This window comes from Ursus americanus, chromosome 17 (assembly GCF_024610735.1).
Source record: "Ursus americanus isolate L20-20 chromosome 17, mUrsAme1.1.p, whole genome shotgun sequence".
NCBI lineage: Eukaryota > Metazoa > Chordata > Mammalia > Carnivora > Ursidae > Ursus > Ursus americanus.
The window spans coordinates 10245283-10265449 of record NC_142143.1 but is presented as its reverse complement, the minus strand read 5'-3'; the positions used below and the strand labels follow the sequence as shown (position 1 = coordinate 10265449).

The following is a 20167-nucleotide window of genomic DNA, read 5'->3' as shown; positions in this document are numbered from 1 at the left end:
TTCAGAACCTTGGTGGGGAGAAGGAAGGGGTGGTAGCAGCTGGATGGCAAAGGAGGAAGGTGGGGAAAAAACCCTCTCCGGGCTGACTTCCACCTTCCAATAGTGAGCATTGGGGGGGGGGGGGGTCCAAATCCAGTTTCCTTCTCACTGTTAGTGTGCCCCTGTGGCCTCTCCTATTGTCCTAGGGAAGGGGGGGGGGTGTCAAAGTGACAGCTGGTCTGAGAAGCTGGGGCTTCTCACAGTCAGCGGGAATCTAGTCATTGGCGGGGGGGGGGGGGGTCTTTGTGGCTTCAGAAAGTCTCATGTTAAACGGGAGTGGCAACTTTGGGGGAAGGGTGGGGACTCAGACAGCCAAGTGCCTCAGTGTGCCCTGTTAAAACTTGGGTTTTTTCCACACAATTGGGTTGTATCATAGGAGGACTTTTTCCCCCTTTTTCCCCTGGTTTTTGGTTCCCCCTGTATAAGAAAAGAGGTGGTTTTACTTGGTGGCCTGGAGGGGCTCCAGCCCTGCCACCCGCCACTTAAAAACGTCCCCACCTCTTTACTTTCGAGTCTTTTATAAAAGTAGTTGTAGATGGGGGAGGGTGAGTGGGCGGGGAGTGGACGGTAAGACATACTGCGGTCGATTTTGAATTGCTAAGTAGTTGCACAGAGCTAGGTCTGTGTGTCTCTGTGTATATGTGTATATATACATATCTAGGGCTAGTACTTAACGTTTCACACCCGGGAGCTGGGAGAAAAAAACCTGTACAGTCGTCTTTTATTTTTAATAATATAAGAAAATGCGCACTTGCGCGTGGTCCACACCCCCCCCCCTTTTTTTTTAAACAAGTGTTATTTGTGCCGGGAAGAATTTGCTGTCTTTGTAATTTTAAAACTTTAAAATAAAATTGAAAAATGAAAAAAACCTGAGCGGTGCATTTTTCCTCACTTTTAAGGCTGGAGACGAATGCGGAGCAATCAGGCAGGCGAGCCTGGGATGAAATCCTGGGGGCGTTTGCACCTGCGAACGGGGGACTGTTTCAAGAGTTCCACAGGAACCGGGAAAGAGTACCGAGCGTGCCTCAGCCTGCTTCTAGGGTCTTGCCTTTGGGGTCCAGGGTGCATCCCCCTTCCTTCTGAGAGCTGGGTGTGGAGGCAGGGGATGGGAATGGGGGGGCTGGGGGGCTGGGCCCTGGGACGCACCACCCTCCGCCGTGTCGCCTCCCCTGCCCCCTACACGGAGCGCTCCAGTCTTCACTTACACATCAATCCACTTTCATCCGCTGCGGGTCCCGCCGGGCCCCGCCCCCCCACGCCTGGGGCCGCCTCCCCGCCCCTTTCACAGCTCTCTCGCTCCGATTGGCTGCCGTGGCCCGGCCCCCCCGGCCACGGGACCAGGCGGCGGCCGCGGTGCGCACAGCCCTTGGGCGCCGGGAGTGCTCGGGTGAAGGTGGGCACCATGTGGGCCGGTCGCGTGCTCCACGCTGCTCTCTCCGCAGCCCCCCGCAGTCGCCGCGCGCAGTCGGCTCTGAGCCAGCTGCGTGGCGTCCTGGAGGAGGAGCTGGAAGCGATCCGCGGGGCTGGCACCTGGAAGAGCGAGCGGGTCATTACGTCCCGTCAGGGGCCGCGCATCCACGTGGACGGCGTCTCCGGAGGTAACTGGCCCCTCTTGGGAGTCGTCGGACCTGGCGGTGTGTTCTAAGACCCTTGTTCCAGGCCTGCGCTGGAATGGGCAGGGGGCGGGTGGGAGTACCTGCACCACGTAGCCGCTGGCACCTTCCCCAGTCTATCAGGCTGACTTTATGGCTTCCCAGGGTTAGCTGTAATCTAGTGAAACCTGTTCCACGGCGGGAGGTGATTTGCTGTTGAGCACCTTCTCGACTCAGACGGTAGGGCTGGAGGGAGACCCAGTCCTGTGAGAACGTGAGAGAAAAAGAGAGGCACCCAGTTGGCCCCCACCTGGCTGCTTCAAGGAAGGGTGGTGGGAAGGCGGCGGCGAGCAGCCCTGCATTTCTCCAGCTGCTGCTTTGTGCGGGTCCCCACCACCTGCGGCACGTGGGCTCCTGCAAACCTCGGAGCACGGGAGTAACCAATCCCATTGTGCAGACAAAGAAACTGAGGCTCAGAGATGTGAACTGCCTTGCCCGAAAGCCCCTGCTAGCGGCCGGCAGAGCTGGGCTTTGGTCCAGATTCTCCCGTATATTGGAGCTGGAAGGTCAGCTAGTGGGTCAGAGTCACAGCCAGCAAGAGGCCCCACGCTGCTGCAGGAGGCACACCGTGAATTAGCCCACTGGGTCTGTCTAACCAGTGGTCACCACCTGCCTTGTCTGTGCCGGGCCCCAGGTGGTGCTGGTTATATATAGACTCCCAAACCAGCCTTCTGTTCAGGAAAGAGGCCTGGGATTCCTGGTGCTGTTGTATTCAGTTGTAAACGGAGGTTCCAAAAAAATCTCTGCCTCCCTCCACACCCCCACACCCACCCCCGCCTGGGGGAAGCTTGGAGCAGGTCAAAAGATGGGAAATGAGGAGACACAGATTCTCATCTTGCTTTTGACCTTTACAGGCCTCAGTTCCCCCCTCAGGTCAGCTGTGTTCACTCTGGGCTTTATAAGTCAGGAGTTGAGGTCTCAGAGAAACCCCCACATCCACACACTTGAGGCACCACCTGATTCCGTACCAGGCAGCAAAGTCAGCTGTGTGGAGTCAGGGCCACGGCGGGCCCCTGAGCCAGCTCTCTTCTACCCGCAAGGGAACCAAGGCCCCCGTGAGGGCTGCTGGTAGTCTTCAGGGACAGGGGCAGCCTGTAAGGTAGGGCTCCGTTCCTCATTGGGTGGAATGTGATTTCACAGCCAGAGTCTAAACTTCCACCCTGAGGGGCCTTTCCTGACCCTCCCTCACCTGTAGCTGTTGCATTCTGTACCTCCCAGGGGCCCCTCGTTCCCCATCCTGGCCTCTGCCCCCGAGTGGATTGTACTGTGTGGTTGTTGCCTTCTCAAGGGTGAATCCTGGTTCGTTTCCTCTCGGAGTCCCCAGGGCCCGGCACTGACGCTTTTCCAGGCCCTTTCTGGCCCTGAGCTGCTGTGTCCATACTGTCCTCACCTCAGGAATCCTTAACTTCTGCGCCAACAATTACCTGGGCCTGAGCAGTCACCCCGAGGTGATCCAGGCGGGTCTGCAGGCCCTGGAGGAGTTTGGAGCCGGCCTTAGCTCTACCCGCTTCATCTGCGGGACCCAGGTACACAGTGGCTGTTGTGGGGGTTGGGGGGGGGTGCCTTGTCCCCAGCGTGGGGCACTGACCCCAATTGCCTGCTTCCACAGTCAGCAGGGCTGGTTTAGCCAGCTCAGCTCACCCCAGGGCCCGCGCGCTCTCAGCCTACAGCTATACACCAGAAAGGCGAGTCAGGCTTCTGTGCGTTGCAAAAGAAACTCCCTCTCTGCGCCTCCCTTTCCCCACCTGCATGCAAAAATGCTTCCAACAGAGCCTGGTACATAGTCTTGTTCAATAAATGTTGATTATTTTATTGTGTAAATGTTACAAAATAAACATATAAGTGTGAAACTTACAGTGCTTACTATGTACCAGGTATTGTATTAAGAACATTACAAATATTAACTCATTAATGTTCCTAACAGTCATAAGTGATAGGTGATATTCTTGTCTCTGTTACAGAGATGAGGCTGCTGAAGCCCAGAGAATTCGAGTGACTTGCTCTAGGGCACACAGCCTGTTATGATAGAAGTTTAACCCAGGCGGCTTGGCTTCTGACTACTTGTGATTATTATTACCCATCTTCTCAGAAACGGGACAGTGAAATGAGTGTCAGAAGCAGGACTCCTGACTCCCAGCCAGGGCACTTTCCAAAAAAACCCTCACCCTGACCGGACGGCTTTCAAATTTAAGAATTTGAGGCCCAAATGAACCTACATAATCCTTTTCTTTGCCATTAAGCAATCAAAAAAAGGACTTAGGTTGATGTCAGGAAGACATCTTCCCTTGCCATCATCACCCATAATTCCTCATTAGGTCCCCATTACAAACGAAGGTCCAACAGGAAGGGATACCTAGCGAGCCCCTGATTCCTCAGGGAGAAGCATCTGCCAGGTTCCTGTCGGCTCTGGGGGAACCCTGGTGGTGGAGAAAGAAGGGAGAGACCAAGGCTGTAGGCCTTCTGTGCCGAGCCTGTGACCCTCTAAGCCTCTGTCCCCAGGGCTTGTTTCATGTGACCCCGAAGGCATTGTCACCTGTTTCCCTCTGTTTCTTTAGAGCATCCACAAGGATCTAGAAGCAAAGATAGCCTGCTTCCACCAGCGGGAGGATGCCATCCTGTATCCTAGCTGTTTTGATGCCAATGCTGGCCTCTTTGAGGTGTGTGTTGGGGGAAGGGCACAGGTGGGAGTTGGTGAGGACAGCCAGGCTGTGGAGGAAGGCTGGGGGTGAGCAGTGAGGAGAATGTGGCAGAATGCCACTGCCATGCCTAGAGGCTCCACTGCCTTTTTCTTATGGAGGCTAAGGTTGGGCCATGTAGGTGCTCCCAGAGGAATCCTGGGACCTGCAGTGGACCAGCTTCCAGGGCACTGGGGAGATAACCTACACCAGCAGCAGGAAAGCCGGAGATAGCTGGGACCAGATACTCGCCAAACATGTTCTCACCTGCTCTCACAGGAGCTGGTCCCTGGTCCAGCCCAGGCCCTGGGGCCCTGGTGACCCAGATAGAGGCAGATAGAGGCTCCGGGTCTCCCTGCCCAGAGGAATGTCCTGGATGGCAGTGAAATTTTGACTCACATAGACATGGGGAGGGAGAACTCCCTAGGTGGTTGGGCAGTAGCTCTACTCCAACTGTCTTCTTCCAGGCCCTGCTGGCCCCACAGGACGCAGTCTTGTCGGACGAGCTGAACCATGCCTCCATCATCGATGGCATCCGTCTGTGCAAGGCCCATAAGTACCGTTACCGCCACCTAGACATGGCTGACTTGGAGGCCAAGCTGCAGGAGGCCCAGGTGGGGTGAGGCCCAGGTGGGGCAAGAGCTGGGCTTGTCCTCAGCCTCACCACTGGTGAATGCACTGAGGCTTGGAGGGACCAACTTTGCTCTCACAGAACATGAAAGTTTGAAACAGCTGAGATCTGAACCCAGATCCCTCTGCCCCAAGGCTTTATTCCGTTGTACCATGCCACCTTGACTTCTAGCAATCACCGTATGTGTGGCAGGGCCTGCTGGGCACAAGGGTGGGATGAGCTCCGGGATAGAAGTGGCCCCAACCCACCCTCCCTCTCCCAGGGGAGACTGAGCTCTTCTCACTGGTCAGGACTGCCGTGAAAGAGGTGGGCAAGGCTCAGGGAGGCACAGATGAGGGGCAGGCTGTGCCAGCCCCAACACAGTAATGCTTATGTGCCCACCTCTGTGCCAGACCCTGGGCAAGGTGACCTCACAGAGTCCCAAGCAGCACAGAGAAAGGGAGGATTGGCCCAGCTTGGGATACCAGCCATCCCCTGTCCATGGCTTCCCTGCAGAAGCATCGACTGCGCCTGGTGGCCACTGATGGGGCCTTTTCCATGGACGGTGACATCGCCCCCCTGCGGGAGATCTGCCACCTTGCCTCTCGATATGGTGCCCTGGTCTTTGTGGATGAATGCCATGCTACTGGCTTCCTGGGGGCCACAGGACGGTGGGAGCACGCTTCACCCACGGCGTTGGGTCGGGTTTCTGAGGGTGGGTGGGAAACCAGGAAGCAGGCCCCTCACCTAACCCATGATCCCTGGGTACTCAGGCAGCCAGTGGTGACAGTGGTAGCTTCCCTTGCAGGGGCACGGATGAGCTGCTGGGTGTGATGGATCAGGTCACCATCATCAACTCCACACTGGGGAAGGCACTGGGTGGAGCCTCAGGTACCGATGGGGTCGTGCCCTGGGGTCCCCTTATCCACATGCAGGGCCCTGGCGGGGTGGGGGGGTGTCTCAGGGTAGGTGGGGGGGGGGGAGAACTGGGACCATACAGAAGAGGGCAGCATGGACTGTCCTCTCCGGGGGGGCACGGGGTAGGCTCTGGCACCTGGCCTCTGACTCCCACCCTCACCTCTGCCCTTGTCCTCAGGGGGATACACAACAGGGCCCGGGCCCCTGGTGTCCCTGCTACGGCAGCGCTCCCGGCCCTACCTCTTCTCCAACAGCCTGCCACCTGCTGTCGCTGGCTGTGCCTCCAAGGCCCTGGACCTGCTCATGGAGAGCAACGCCATTGTCCAGTCTATGGCAGCCAAGACCCAGCGGTGCGGTCCCTGGCAGGGGTGGGGCAGGCCGGGGGTGGGGGGGAGCTGTAAGGGCCTGCCCCCGTGTGCCCGCCCAGGCCTACAGGTTCTGCCTCTGCCCACACACATGTCCCCAGCAGATCGCACTGGGACTCAGCCCTTTTAACCCTCTTCTCTGTCTCTTCCTCTTCCTGCCATTTCCTGGTACATTTCTCTGTCGATGACCCTGTGTCTCCCCATCTTGTATTATCCTGTCTTTTCACTCTCTGTTTTGGTCTGCCCGTTCCTCTGCCCGGCTCCCCATCTGCCTCCCTTGGTCCATCCTGCAGACTTGGGCACGTGGCCATCAGGGGTGGGTATGAACACTCCACAGCCCCCTGGCCACCAGTGACACCCAGCTTGTGCCCACAGTTTCCGCAGTAAGATGGAGGCTGCCGGCTTCACCGTTTTGGGAGCCAGTCACCCCATCTGCCCTGTGATGCTGGGTGATGCTCGGCTGGCTTCTTGCATGGCAGATGACATGCTAAAGAGAGGTGAGGAAGCTGGAACAAGGGGACTGGTTATGGGTCCTCAGAGAAAAGAGGAGGGAACCCCTATACTGTGAATGCTCCCCCATACCCTCCCCCTACTAGCCCTTTTAGAGCCTCTGTCTGTCCAAGCTGAAAATCCCAGGCCATGACTCAGTCGCATGTCTGTGAGACCTTGGGCACCTGCCTTGCCCTCTATGACCCTTAGGGGAGTAGGAACCATGTATCATGTCTCCCAAAGCCTGTGTGGCTCTGGTGAGCCCCAGGTTGACCCTTTCCACCTTACCAGGCATCTTCGTCATCGGCTTCAGCTATCCAGTGGTCCCCAAGGACAAGGCCCGGATCCGGGTGCAGATCTCAGCAGTGCACAGCGAGGAGGACATCGACCGCTGTGTGGAGGCCTTCGTGGAGGTGGGGCGGCTGCATGGGGCACTACCCTGACCTGGCTGGTGCCAAGCAGAGCCAGAGTCCCCCTCCTTCCACATTGACGAAAGGGCCCTTTGGTCAGCCCAGGCCAGAGGCTCTGAGCCCTGCCGCAGTCCTGGGGCTGGGCTGGGGCAAGGCCTGTGCTTGTGGTCGAGAGTGTCAAACAACAGTGTGGAAATGGGCTGATATGTTGGTGTGCTTTATTCTCTCTGGGCAGGCCCAGCCTTGGGACCAGTGGAAGAATCAGGCAGGAGCTGGGGCTGAGGGCAGGCTCTTCCTGGGTCTCCTAGTAGATCTCAGAGCTGACCACCTACCCCAGGTTTAGATGAGGCCCAGGCAGTGGGGAGAATGTAGGCAGGGGCCCCCCAGGTGGCATAATTGGATTCTGTGCTGCTGTAGAGGACGGCCGCGCACCAACCCTGCGGGCCCTTTCCCAACCCCCCCACCCCCCTTCTCTTCGGCCCCCGGGGAACGCCTTGTGTTCTGCTCCCCATCCAAAGGATGGCTTACAGCTGTCCAGTTAAGAAGGGCCCGTGCACCCAAACCTATGTGTGGAAAGAGAGGCAGAGGATTCAGGCCCCCAAGGAAAGAATGTGGGTCACTTTTGGAAAGACCTCTGATAGTCTGGAACCATGTATTCTAGCCCACTTTGTCCCTGACTCTGTGGCCTTGGGAAAGCCCCTTCACCTATTTGTGCCTCAGTTTCCCTTACTGTACCAAGAGTGGATGTTAATTGATAACTGGGGTCCTTCCATCCCGCTCATTCCAAGGTTTGCTGATCAGCCACCAGGGGGCGCAGCGAGCTCAGGCTCTGGCTGCCATCGCCGCGTCGGCCCCAGATTCCAGGCCTTGGACTCAAACAAACTGGCAGCCTGGCAGGCAAGGCTCTCGGGAGAGCGATTTGCTGCTGCCAAGGCCCCATCCACACTTGTCCCCAACAAAGGGCTCGCTGCTCCCCTAGTGGACATGATGACAACCCCCTTCCCACAGTCGCTGTCCCTGGTCCTTGTCTCTTCACTGCCCTCCCCACTCAGCTTTACAGGCACGGGGTGGGGGGCCAGGCGGGATCGGTTCGGATTCACCGCAGCTCCAGCCTCAGCGTGGTGTGGCCTTGGGGAGCTCGTACCTCGCTGGAGATAGGGCAGGGAGGATGCAAAGGCCCTTCTTCGTTCACGGCAGGGAACGAGGACCCCCTCTCTTCATGCCCTTGAACCCCCAGCCCTGCCCTTAGCCTGGATGTCAGGATGGATGGTCTGGGCGAGCTGCAGGTATCCTAACTCTGGGATTCTGGGAGTCCTAGCTTGTGGTTCTGGAGGAGCTTGAGGCTGGGGTCCAGGAGCTCCAGGTGCTGGGAGATGGCAGCCCAAGGGACGAGGACTGCTGTGGCCACGGCAGTAGCCGGAATACTCGGCGAGCCTCTGCCACCGGGTAGTGTACCTGGCGCAGGCGCACTGCTGCGGCAGCAAGTGCACGCGGCCTGGCACCAGCCCCGGGCCCAGCCAGCAGTGTCAAAACGGCAGCTTGCTGTGCGCGATCCTACGATCCGCGTAGGCCGGCGGGTTACGCGTGGTGGCCACAAGCAGCCACCGGGCAACGCGTTCCAGCAGTAGGTGTGGCGTATCCAGCGGGGCCAGAAAGGCAGACCCAGGTCCACCCGCCAGCGCCTCAGCACGCGCCGGCTCTTCCTGTGGCTCCCGGGCGCCACGGCTGGCGTTGCGCCCCCCGGCGGCCGGCGTAGGCAGCTGCATTGCCGCGGTAGCGCGCCACGCCGTCGGTCAGCTAGCGGCTCAGCTTGCGGAGCTGCGCCGGCTCCATCCACCACCATCCAGGAGGGCCGGTAGGAAGCACCAACAGGTGCCGCAGCGGCTCCGGGCAGACGTGCTGCGGGTTGGACTGGCGGTGGCCCGACGCCCGCGACAGCTTTAGAGCCGCGCAGGGCGGGAGGGCCGGCCGCGGATCAGCCGCACCTCCGCCTCCAGAGACCGCGCCCATGGCGCGCTGTCCACGTCTTCTGCGTCGGGCTCGGGGTTCAAGGCTGCGGCCTCCTGGTGCAAGAGGAGGAGGTGGCGCCAGGAATGCGCTGGGGCTCGGGCCTTGGCCTTGACAACGCGTCCTTCCTGCCTGTCCCACGCTGGCCCTCCCTTCTTACCTTTATCAGCCGCTCAGCCTCGCCCTAGCCCTGTAGCAGCCCATCCAGAGCCCTGCCCCGGGCCAGACGGAGCCTTTCGGGCTGGAAGAGCCCAAAAGGAAGGAGGATAGTGTGTCAGGGATCTCGGGGACTTTCAGAATCAGGGTGGTTGTAGACCTCTGACAGTCAAGGGTTCTAAAACCCCAGGACACTGGGGCTAGAATCCTACAATTCTGCACTTCAGTGATCGGTTGTAACCTTCTACCATTCTAATGCCTTGAATCGATTCTGATAGCTCTGAATTCAGGACAGCCTAGGTATGATTCCTAATATCTTCTGTTTAGTGAATATTTCTAAAAATTCGGAGATGCTCTGCGTGTGGGGCGAGTGGCATCAGGCTTTCAAGAAACACCTCTGAGCACTCAGGAAAATTCTGGGAGGAGCTAGTCCTGAAGAGTCTCTTCCCCAGCTCCTAGGGCCTTGAATGCAAGTCCCAGCTCCATCAGTGTCCCCTCAAACTATTTTCTCTCCCCTTTCACAGACTTCCTATTAACCTTCCCCCAGCCTCCCAGCTTCTAGAAAGACCACACGCAGTCCCTACCACCTCTTCTCTCCCTAAGCTCATTGCAGACTCTTGCCCCCACTACACTTGTCCAGTTTACAAACAACCTCACTGTTATGAAATCCAGGGTACCTTGTTTCCCCGCCCCCATCCCAACTAGTCTAACTCTCTAACCCATTTGGCCACGTGGCCTACTTCTCCAAGAGTTCCAGGCCAGAACCCCATTCACCAAGATGGATGAACCTCTGGCTTTTTCCTGGACAAGAGGGTCCTAAAGTTGTGAAGTTGTTCCCCTTCTGTCCATCCTTTTCACCCCAGGCCAAAATAAACCAAACTAAATGGACAGACGGTGTTCCTGCCCTAAAACTTTCACTGGTTCCCCATTGCCCTCAGGCTAAAGCCAAAGTCTTTGGATGGGCACAAACCCCTCCATCTCCAGCCAGACTGAACCTCGAACAAGCTTAGGAAAGTTGATGGGCCCCAGGACTCTCAGGGACTGGGGGAGGAGTCCTGTCTGGTCTCCAGAAAAGACTCCTGTTCTGCTTTCCTAGCCTAGGACACCCCATTCAAGATGAGGAATCCTTTCTGAGCTTGGATTAGAGCCCTACTTGGAGCAGAGAGAGGGAAGACGGGGAGTGAATCATTAGGCTGGAGGTGGGAGTGCCAGGAATGGGCTGGGCCCTGGCCACAGAGGGGTTAACTCCAAAGCGAATCTCAGAGAGCGAGATCAATGGGTTACTCACTGCAGAAAGAGGCAGAAGCAACGCAGGGAGGCAGAAAAGAGCCAGGCAGAAGAGCGTTGCAACCCGGGGGAAATCAGGGACCGAGGAGGAGGTGGCCGTGGCTACTCCGGAGGGAGTGCCCAAGTCTGGCTCAGCAGAGGAGGTGCCTTAAAGGAGAAGAGGGAGAAGCGGGAGGCAGACCCGCACCTGCAGGAAGGCGCCAAGGGGGCAGCCACTGAGCCAAGAGGCAGCCTCAGTCTGGCCGATTCACCCAGGACCAAGCCGGGCCCGGTGCCCAGAGTTGAGGTGGGTGTTGTCCATCCCGAGCTTCAGGGGGCTTGCTGCATGCTGGGGGCTGGGGCGCACATATTGCCTTTCTTCCCTCCCCCCTGCCTGCCCTCCCCCCCATGCCCTTAATTTGTCCCACCAACCCAGGGGTCCCAGCCGTGCAGGTGGATCCACAGGTAATAGCTGATACAGGCCGGGCCGAGGGGTGGAGCAAGGGTGAGAGCGGGCACAGCGCGCGTAAATGCACACACACGTACTTGCACGGGGTCAGAGGCACCACCTGTTACACGCTGCCAGTCGAGCGCTCCAGCCTGGGAGTCAGGGTACCAGGGTGGCAAGAGCCCCAGGTCTGCCACTCAAAGTGTGATATTCACCTCCCATGTCCCCTCTCTGAGCCTCAGTGTCCTCTTGTGCAAAGACGGGACAGTGACCTATATGGTTTTCCCAGCTGTGCCACTGTGGGGCTTTCACGAAACCGGACTTTACCATGACTCAGGGATATCACCCGTGTTTCACTGACTTTGACCCATGTCTCAGACTCTTCCCCGAGCTTCAAGCCCCCATGGAGAAGTAAGGTAGATCTATCAGCCCCTTGGGTTGGGCTTGCCCCTCCCCCATCTGCCATGTGCTCAGCCCATTCTGCCGGGAGGTGTCCATCCCCTAATCTTCCATGGGGGTGTTCCCTGGGGAACTGAGAAACCCGCCTCACACACGTATGCCATTGTGCCAGGCTTGCACAAGTGGGTCTCAGGGATGACTTTTGGCTGTCTCCCCACTCCCGCCTCCATCCCCCATGAGCTCCCCGCGCAGGAGACCTGGCCAGGCCCAGGCCAGGGTCCCGCACTGAGACCCCCTGGTCAAGTGACCAGAGCCCGGGGCTCCTGTCTGAGGACTCCAGCTTCTTTTCCTCAGGTGCCCACCGGCTGGGGAGATGGCAGATGCCCAGAACATTTCGCTAGACAGCCCGGGGAGCATGGGGGCTGTGGCAGTGCCTGTGGTGTTCGCCCTCATCTTCCTGCTGGGCACAGTGGGCAACGGGCTAGTGCTGGCCGTGCTGTTGCAGCCGAGCCCCAGTGCCTGGCAGGAGCCCGGCAGCACTACGGATCTGTTCATCCTCAACCTAGCGGTGGCCGACCTCTGCTTCATCCTGTGCTGCGTGCCCTTCCAGGCCGCCATCTACACCCTGGACGCCTGGCTCTTTGGGGCCCTCGTTTGTAAGGCTGTGCACCTGCTCATCTACCTCACCATGTATGCCAGCAGCTTCACGCTGGCCGCCGTCTCGGTGGACAGGTGCGCTGTGCCTGGGACCTGGCGGGGACTGGGCTGGGGAGGGACGACCTGGCCAGATTCCTTAGGAAGGAAAGCACTGGGGACCAAGAAGGGAGATGGGAGGGAGAGAAAGAACAGCTCTCCCGCCCCCACCAACCAGTCTCTGGGCGCCTGCCTAGCGTGCTCGAGGGGACCATCCTGCCCTCCCCCCAACTCCATCGTGAGCTTGCAGAGGACAGCTCTGTGTCTTAAGTGCCGGCACAGAGGCTGGCACGTACTAGGCGCTCGTAAGTGTACACGAATGGCAAAGAGAACACGTGAACGAATCCATCAGTTATTTTATTACCGCCCACCACACCTAGGCATACCTGCCTTGGTCGTTCTAAACGTGGGGTCCAATCCAGGCTCACTCTCTAGCTGATGACCTTAGGCAAGTCCCTTCTCTCCGAGCCTCTCATCCAGCCTTGCTAGGTGCCAGGCACTGCGCTCAGCGCTTGGCGCGTTACTGCCCTTGACCCTCGCGGCCACCCCGCGAGGCAGGTCGCCAGACGCGGAAAGCCAGGCCGCCGGCCCGCCGGTGCAGGGGGGCGAGGGAGCGCGGGGGGGGGGGCGGGGGGGCGGGCGATCGCCCTTCCGCCTGTCGCGCTGACCTGGCGCCCGCCCGCAGGTACCTGGCCGTGCGGCACCCGCTGCGCTCGCGGGCCCTGCGCACACCGCGCAACGCGCGCGCCGCCGTGGGCCTCGTCTGGCTGCTGGCGGCGCTCTTCTCGGCGCCCTACCTCAGCTACTACGGCACTGTGCGCTACGGCGCGCTCGAGCTCTGCGTGCCCGCCTGGGAGGACGCGCGCCGGCGAGCCCTCGACGTGGCCACCTTCGCCGCCGGCTACCTGCTGCCCGTGGCCGTGGTGAGCCTGGCCTACGCGCGCACGTTGCGCTTCCTGTGGGCGGCCGTGGGCCCCGCGGGCGCGGCGGCGGCCGAGGCCCGGCGCAGAGCCACGGGCCGCGCGGGGCGCGCCATGCTGGCGGTGGCCGCGCTCTACGCCCTCTGCTGGGGCCCGCACCACGCGCTCATCCTCTGCTTCTGGTTCGGCCGCTTCGCCTTCAGCCCGACCACCTACGCCTGCCGCCTGGCCTCGCACTGCCTCGCCTACGCCAACTCCTGCCTCAACCCGCTCGTCTACGCGCTCGCCTCGCGCCACTTCCGCGCGCGCTTCCGCCGCCTGTGGCCCTGCGGCCGCCGCCGCCGCCACCGCCGCGCCCGCTGTCCCCCGGGCGTCCGCCGCCGCGTCCGGCCCGCCACCGCGGGCCCTGCCGGCTGCCCCGGGGACGCTGGGCCCCGCGGAAGGCTGCCGGCGGGCGGCGGCCCGGGCGGGCGTCCGGGGGAAGAGCCCGGCCGCGGCGGCGAGGCTGGACGAGCCCCGCCTGCCCCAGGACCGGAATGAACCTCGTCCGCCTCCCCTCGGCCCGGTGACTGTCTGTCTGTCATTCCGCCACCCCCAGGGCATGACGCTACCCGGGGATGGCTCCAGGCCCGAGTCCTCCGGAGGCGCGCGGGCTCAGCTGGGGCTCCAGCCCGGTGGACGCCCCTGGGCGGTGAAATTGGGTCAACCCAGCTAAGCGCACACCCCCGCCCCGCCCCGGCCAGGCAGCCCCCAGATTCTGGCCACACAGCCAGTCTGGCGCGAGGGCAGTTCATCTGCCCACCCCTCCAACTCGGTCAGCACCTCCTAGGCCCTGCTTCCCTCTACCACCCTTCACTAAGCCCCTTCCCCCTTCCACGCCGTGCTCTGGGTAATTGAACACTAGCAGCTAATTTAGCGAATAGTTATGTAGCATTGACTGTATCTTACGCGGTGCTACATTCTTCAATCTAATTATCAAAGCAGTTTTGCAAGGTAGATCTAATTAGTTCCCTTTCTACAGATGTAGAAATCAAGAATCAGAAAGGTTTAGTGATTTGGGGCACCTGGGTGGCTTAGTCAATGGAGTGTGTGATGCTTGATCTCGGGGTTGTGGGTTCAAGCCCGCTGGGTGTAGAGATTATTTAAAAATAAAATCTTAAAAAGAAAAAAAGTTTAGTGATTTGCCCAAGGTCACATAGCTAGTGTCTGGCAGAAGTTGGATTCAAACCCACTGCCATTTAACTTTTTCTGCTCACTGGAACCACCTTCTCCACCTGGGGGGCCTCTGTTCTCAGTTTCCATGGTTCCCAAGGTTTTCCTTGGTTCTTCCTGATTCTGCATCAGCCCTCTTCCCTAAACCGGCAGCTCCTCCCCACTTGACTGGATGCTCTGGAAACCTCAAAGAGCTCCCAGTCCCCTTCCTTAGGATAGTTCTGTTCAGCTACTCAGGCCAGCAAGTCCTGATGGGCTGCCCCAGCCACCCAGCCCTAGGTCCATTGCCTGACCCAAACCCCTTGCGTTATTCCTTCAGCCACTTGGTGCTCCTGGCTCAGGTGAGACCCTGAGCCACACTCAGGTCCCAGCTGGCAGCCCTGGCTGCCCCCGGCCCCCTCCCTGTCCATGCACACAGCAGGGTAGTCCGTGGCTGTGGCAACCTCCTAATTAACCAATAAATCAGTCTCAATGGTTGCAGAGCTACCCACTTCCCTCCCCCCCCCCCCCACATGCCAATAATATTTATTAGCTCAGGCTGAGGCCTGAGACCTTGCGGCCTCCTTGTCTGCCTGGCACACCTCCCGGCTGCCGGGCCCCCTGGGAAGGCCCCTCCCCGACAGTCCGCAGCTGCTGAGTCCTGCTCACTGCCCGCCACCTGCTGCAGACCCAGGGGTCAGGGTGTCAGTCACCCTTCACAGGGGGAGGCTGAGACCTGCTGGGAAGTGATTGCTTTGAGAGCCCAGCACAGGGGCCTGACCCCAGGTCCAGTGTTCTCTTAACGGCGTCTCTGCCAAGGTTCCCGCGGCTGGCTCAGGCCACGGCCGTGGGATGGCAGGGGTGTGAGGGTGCCCGCTGCTGCAGCCACCCGTGCGGCCTATACCTCCCCGTGGCCATCACTCACACTTCCACCGGCTCCTCTGACTCGCAGACAAAAGCTACTACCACCATCGTCAGAAGTGGAAACTGAGGCTCCAGGAGATGGGGTAGCTCGCCCAGAGCTGGGATCCTACCTGGGCCCAACAGACGGCTCTCATGGCAGGCCAGGCAGCACGGGAAAACATCGAAGACCACCTGATGAAGTTCGCCACATGACACTGGTGAGTGTCTGCAAAGTAGAACGGGGACCACCATCTCTGGGGCTTTGCTTATGCGGTGTTCGGGCCAGCCGCTCAGCCGGGCTGCCGCTGCTCTGGGACCAGGGACACGTGCCTGACTGGGGACAGCCTCCAGCTGGGACAGGCAAGAGACAAGCTCACCGAGCCAGGCAGAGCCAGTTCGAACCTGCCTGCAACCCCAGGCCTGGGGAAGGGGGGGTGGGTCGGGGGGAGCCCTCCACAGTGGCCTGGGTCTCTGCTCAACTGGCAGAGGGACAGTGGTACAGCCCCGGCCCCTGGCTGGACTCCAGGGCCTCGGGCTTCTGAAGGGAGTCTCCCTGGCCCACTGGAGGCTCTGGCTAATGGACGACAGTACAGCCTGGACCAGAGTTGGCACACAACAAGTATTTGGTCCACGACGATGGAGACGACCCTTTCCTTCCTTCTTTCCTTTACCCCCCAGGCATTTGGGTGCCTCCCTTAAGCTCTGCGGTGAGGGGAACACAGAGAGGGCCTGAGTCTGACCTGGCCCCTGTCTTCCAGGAGCTCCTCAGTCTAGCTGGACAGCCAAACACCAAAAGAAGGAAAGACAGCACCGTGGGCTGGGGCCAGAATAGGAGAACACACAGTCCTGAAAGGGCACAGAGGAGGAAACTCCTGCCTTCCTGGCCAATCCAAGCAGGAGTCCCAGAGGAGGTGACAGTGAATATGCATTTTCCTGAAAAGGGTGAAAAGGGCCTGCCACGTGGAGCAGCAGCCTGTGCCAAGGCGGGGTACAGGCAGGAGCAACAAGGGCCTTGTGCAGTCAAAGCAAGCCAGGAAGGGGGGGGTAGCCTGAGGAGGCCAGGAAGGTGGGTGCAGTGAGATCACGTGGCCTCCCGGGCCAGCTGGGGAGCTGGTGGTGATGCCACTGAGGGTTTTCAGGATGGGCCCCATCAAACGTGTGGCTAGGAAGCCCCCCATGGCTTTGTAGAGGCTGGGTTGGAGATGCCAGGCTGGCAGCGAGCAGCCTGATCCAGGCCGCTCTGTGAGCCTTGGGCCACAAATCCGCCACCAAGGGCCTGGCCCAGGGCTGGGAAACTGTTTTGCCATGGATTTAGCAGGAAGATTGATGACCTGCTGCTGGGCTTGGGCTCGGCCTCGGAGGCCCCTGGGTCTGCTTCAGGGGGCTAATGAAATGCTTGGAAGAGCAGATGGTCGTAGTACTTTGGTTGGAGAGAGCTGCGAGTCCTGTAGGGCCACAGGCAGGCACTGGCGGCTGGAGGAGAGGCGGAATGAGCTCCAGCCATTCTCCGAGGCCCAGGAGAATCCACCCAACCTGAGCCCCCTGCAGGATCTCAGGCTGGGCCTGGGGCAGCCTGGGGGTCCCGGCAGGAGTTGAGTTGGAAGGTCTGAATTCTGCAGGTCTCTCATCCTCCTGTTTGTGCAAACCTCTTAGGAAGGGCCCTGCATCGCTCACACCTGAGCACTTAAGAGGCACGGCGTTCTTTTGCAGGAAGAAAAGGCAGAAGCATGTGGGGTTGGAGGAGCCCAGAAGGCCCTAACCCAGCTTGGGCAGGCAGGGAAGACTTCCTGGAGGAGCTGGTGCCCAAGCCAAGGCCTGGAGTGGGAGTTAATCAGGGCAGATGGGGAAGGGAGCGATGGCAGAACATGGGTACCGGCCACCTGAAGTCAGGCACAGCATGGTGGGGCCCCAGCAGGAAGTGAGGTGGGAGTGGTGGGGACAGTCGCAAAGGGTTCTGTAAATCCTCTCTGAAACTGAGGCTAGACTTCATCCTGAGGGCAATGGGGAGCCACTGAAAGGTTGTAAACAAAAGAGTAAACTTACCAGATTTCCTCTATAGGGAACTTTCTGGCGGCAAGGCAGGCTTTCCTGAGGCGGAGGGCAGAATGAGATGGGGGTGGGGCAGGGACGCCACTTAGGAGGCTGGTGGGAGAATCTGGAGAGAGGAAGGTCTCAAGACGCTGATAGTGGGTGGGGATGTTTGGACAGACGGAACAACCACTTACAAGGTACAGTCCTTGGGACTTGGTGACTAAATGTTGGGGGGTGTCCCAGCTGACATCCCAGACTTCTGGCTTGGGCTACTGGCAGTTCTGGCGGGGAGATAATGGGGGAACAGGTTTGGGGGGAAACATGCTGAGACTGAAGGGCCTGGGGGGCACGGTGGGGGGTGTCCATGGGGGACCTGCTACACTCAGGCCTTGTGCTTGACCCTGGAATGTGTCTCATCTGCTTTAGAGCTTGGAGATGGAGAAACTGAGGCTCCGAGAGATTAAGTAACATGCCCAAGATCACAGAGCTAGCCCAAAACAGAGCTGGCTCGACCTCGGGTCTGTCTGAGCTCAGTTCCACGGTCTTTAGGGAGCAGAGGCAGGAAGAAGTTGGCTGCAGCAAGGGAAGCTGAACGTGCAAAGGTGACCCCCCCCTACTCCACCCTCCCCCCTGCCCCCGCAGTGTAACAACGGTAGCCGGGGCTGACACTCAGTCCCGGGCAGGGTGAGCGAGGGGAAGGCCCTGGCACAGCTGCTCCGCCACTCACCCTGCTTCAGGCTGGCAGGAACGGCATCATCCATCAAGTTCGAGGTGTGCACCTGGGGACATAAATACCAATTAACCACCCCGAGACTTCCTGTTAATGAACACCAGTTCCTCTGCCCTGACGCGGGGCTCATTTGTGAGCCGCGGGCGGGACCCAAAAAGGCACGAGGCCAGAGAAAAGCTGTGCAGCGGGGGGAATGGTTTCTGGCTGAAGTGGACAAGACTGATTTATTGAGGCATCTGCTTGATGCCACGTGGCGGCTCAGGCTCTGCGTAGGGGTGCTACGGAAGCAGGAGGAGGGCTGGTGCCGAGGGCTCGAAGGGCAAGGGCACCAGCTCAGGGGACCTGGGCTGCTGGGGAGGGGGCCGGCCGGAGCATCTGATGGTCGTGCCGGCTGGACCCGGAGCGGTGGCAGCGTGCAGAGGTCAGGGCACGGACTTTGAGCTCCAGCGTCAGGTCTGAACCCTGGCTCCCGCACCTCACGGCCCTGAGCTGTCTGGGGCTCTACGGGCTTGCAGAACTGAGCTCTGTCAGCGCCAGGCCCCGTTCGTTTAAGGCAAACCACCCTGGGTGGCTCACCGGCTGTTGCCAACTGTATGTGACGCTGTCAGTGCCACCTGGGGCAGATCCTGGTCCCCAGCAAACCCCTCGAGATCCAGCTGAAGAGGCGTGACTTCCCCACTTCTGCCCCTCAGGTCGAGCCGACCACCGAGTACGGCTGTGACTCGTGCCACCCTCCCAGGCTTTCGAAGTGGGAAAAGTCACCAGGCTGGCCTGGACCAGTCATGGGGACAAGAGAACACTCTGGTCCCTTGGCGGGGGCTTTGGGAAAGACTCCTGCTTCCCTGAGCCTGGTTCCTTATGTGGAGATCATATCTCCCTGACGCACTGAGGCCTCCATGTTGTCGTGAGAGCCAGCATCAGGGGGCTGGGGCTGTGGTTCCCTTTGGGACCCGTAACTGGGGGGAGCCAGGGACTTTGTTGGGATCACCCGGGGAATCAGACCAGCTTCCCGACCTCCTGAGCTTGCCTTGGGCTCAGCATCTGAAGCGGTCTGGGAAGCAGGCAGTGCTGGTCGGGATAGTGGCTTCTCCCAGAGGGGTTTTCCCTGGAGCTCAGGGTGCCTGCTTTGGGTAAGAATGCACTTGACCTCTAGGTTGGAGGTGACAGCCAGCCTCACGTGATTTCTGCCACCAGGCACAGCTTCAGACCTGGACCTCTGCAGCCTCGTCCCACCTCCCTCTCTGGCCAGCCTCTCACCCTCCTGGGCCCAGCACTTTCCACAGTCTCCTGGTCCCACTGCCTGTCCTCCTGCCTGTCCTCCAGCCTCCAGGCCTGCCTCACGCTGTTCCCTCCACCTGCCCAGCTCTCCCACCACCCCGGGAGGCTTGTGATAGTGGAGGCAACTGCCCAAGATCAACAAGGGTCACGCCAGGCTCACCAGCTCGGACCGTCCTTTCTCTGACCTCTAGTGACCAGGCGCCTGCTTGTCCAAGCCTACTGTGTCACGTGCTCGGCAAGAAAAGGGCCAGACCCTCCCCGCACCTGAGACTGCTTGTGGACACGCGATATTCGCTCGGTAAGGTCCAGCACTTCCTACCGACTGTGTCCCAGGGGACCCTGGTGGCCATTGGCACTTTGGAAACCTGGGCAGAGATTAAATCAGCCCTGGGCTGGGCCCCACACACCGGCTCTCTGACCTCAAGCAAGTTACTTTCTCTCTCTGAGCCTCAATTTTCTGCATCCATTAAACAGCAGCAGCGGTATGCTGGCTACCTAACATTTTATCCCGAGCGCTAAAGCAAGGGACTTGCATAAAGGGCCTGCCGGCCCCTAGCAGGAACTCAGCAAATGGCCCCCTCAGTTTTAGGAAACTCTGCTGAGAAGACTCTAATTCCAGGCACGGTGGGAACAGCACGAGCTTTGGGGGTGATCCAGGTTCTAGCCTAGCTGCCCAGTTGGGTCACCCCAGCAAACCTGTATTTTCTCTACTATCAAAAGCAGCAGTGAGGCTAGTTTTCTGGAAGGATGGTTGTGAGAACCTTGAATGTTCTTTTCTAAGCACTCACCACTGTTTGCCAGGGAGTCTGTTAAGATTTTATTTATTTATTTGACAGAGAGAGACAGCCGGTGAGAGAGGGAACACAAGCAGGGGGAGTGGGAGAGGAAGAAGCAGGCTCCTAGCGGAGGAGCCTGATGTGGGGCTCGATCCCATAACGCCGGGATCACGCCCTGAGCCGAAGGCAGACACTTAACGACTGCGCCACC

At 59.7% G+C, this 20167-nt stretch overlaps 2 protein-coding genes across 2 annotated transcripts; both read left to right on the top strand.

Moving 5' to 3' along the window:
• The first annotated feature begins 5 nt into the window (after window positions 1-5).
• Window positions 6-7364, top strand: GCAT (glycine C-acetyltransferase). Its single transcript, XM_087868711.1, has 9 exons — window positions 6-1637; window positions 3087-3217; window positions 4247-4348; window positions 4834-4980; window positions 5493-5647; window positions 5785-5867; window positions 6073-6244; window positions 6635-6756; window positions 7040-7364. Exons 1-9 carry the CDS (start codon window positions 950-952, stop codon window positions 7189-7191), a joined length of 1752 nt encoding a protein of 583 aa, XP_087724837.1. The 5' UTR covers window positions 6-949; the 3' UTR covers window positions 7192-7364.
• Window positions 7365-11804: 4440 nt separating this feature from the next.
• On the top strand, window positions 11805-17466 carry GALR3 (galanin receptor 3). Its single transcript, XM_045779551.2, has 2 exons — window positions 11805-12166; window positions 12813-17466. The coding sequence occupies exons 1-2, from the start codon at window positions 11808-11810 to the stop codon at window positions 13585-13587; spliced, it is 1134 nt and encodes a 377-aa protein (XP_045635507.1). The 5' UTR covers window positions 11805-11807; the 3' UTR covers window positions 13588-17466.
• The last annotated feature ends 2701 nt before the right edge of the window (window positions 17467-20167 follow it).

Excerpts from the sequence above, each read along its gene's own strand:
- GCAT (XM_087868711.1), top strand. The coding sequence starts at position 950 with ATGCGGAGCAATCAGGCAGGCGAGCCTGGGATGAAATCCTGGGGGCGT. Across the intron at positions 1,638-3,086 it reads CGTGGACGGCGTCTCCGGAG|GAATCCTTAACTTCTGCGCC; the intron begins GTAACTGGCCCC and ends TCCTCACCTCAG. Across the intron at positions 4,981-5,492 it reads CCAAGCTGCAGGAGGCCCAG|AAGCATCGACTGCGCCTGGT; the intron begins GTGGGGTGAGGC and ends GCTTCCCTGCAG.
- GALR3 (XM_045779551.2), top strand. The coding sequence starts at position 11,808 with ATGGCAGATGCCCAGAACATTTCGCTAGACAGCCCGGGGAGCATGGGG. Across the intron at positions 12,167-12,812 it reads GCCGCCGTCTCGGTGGACAG|GTACCTGGCCGTGCGGCACC; the intron begins GTGCGCTGTGCC and ends GCCCGCCCGCAG.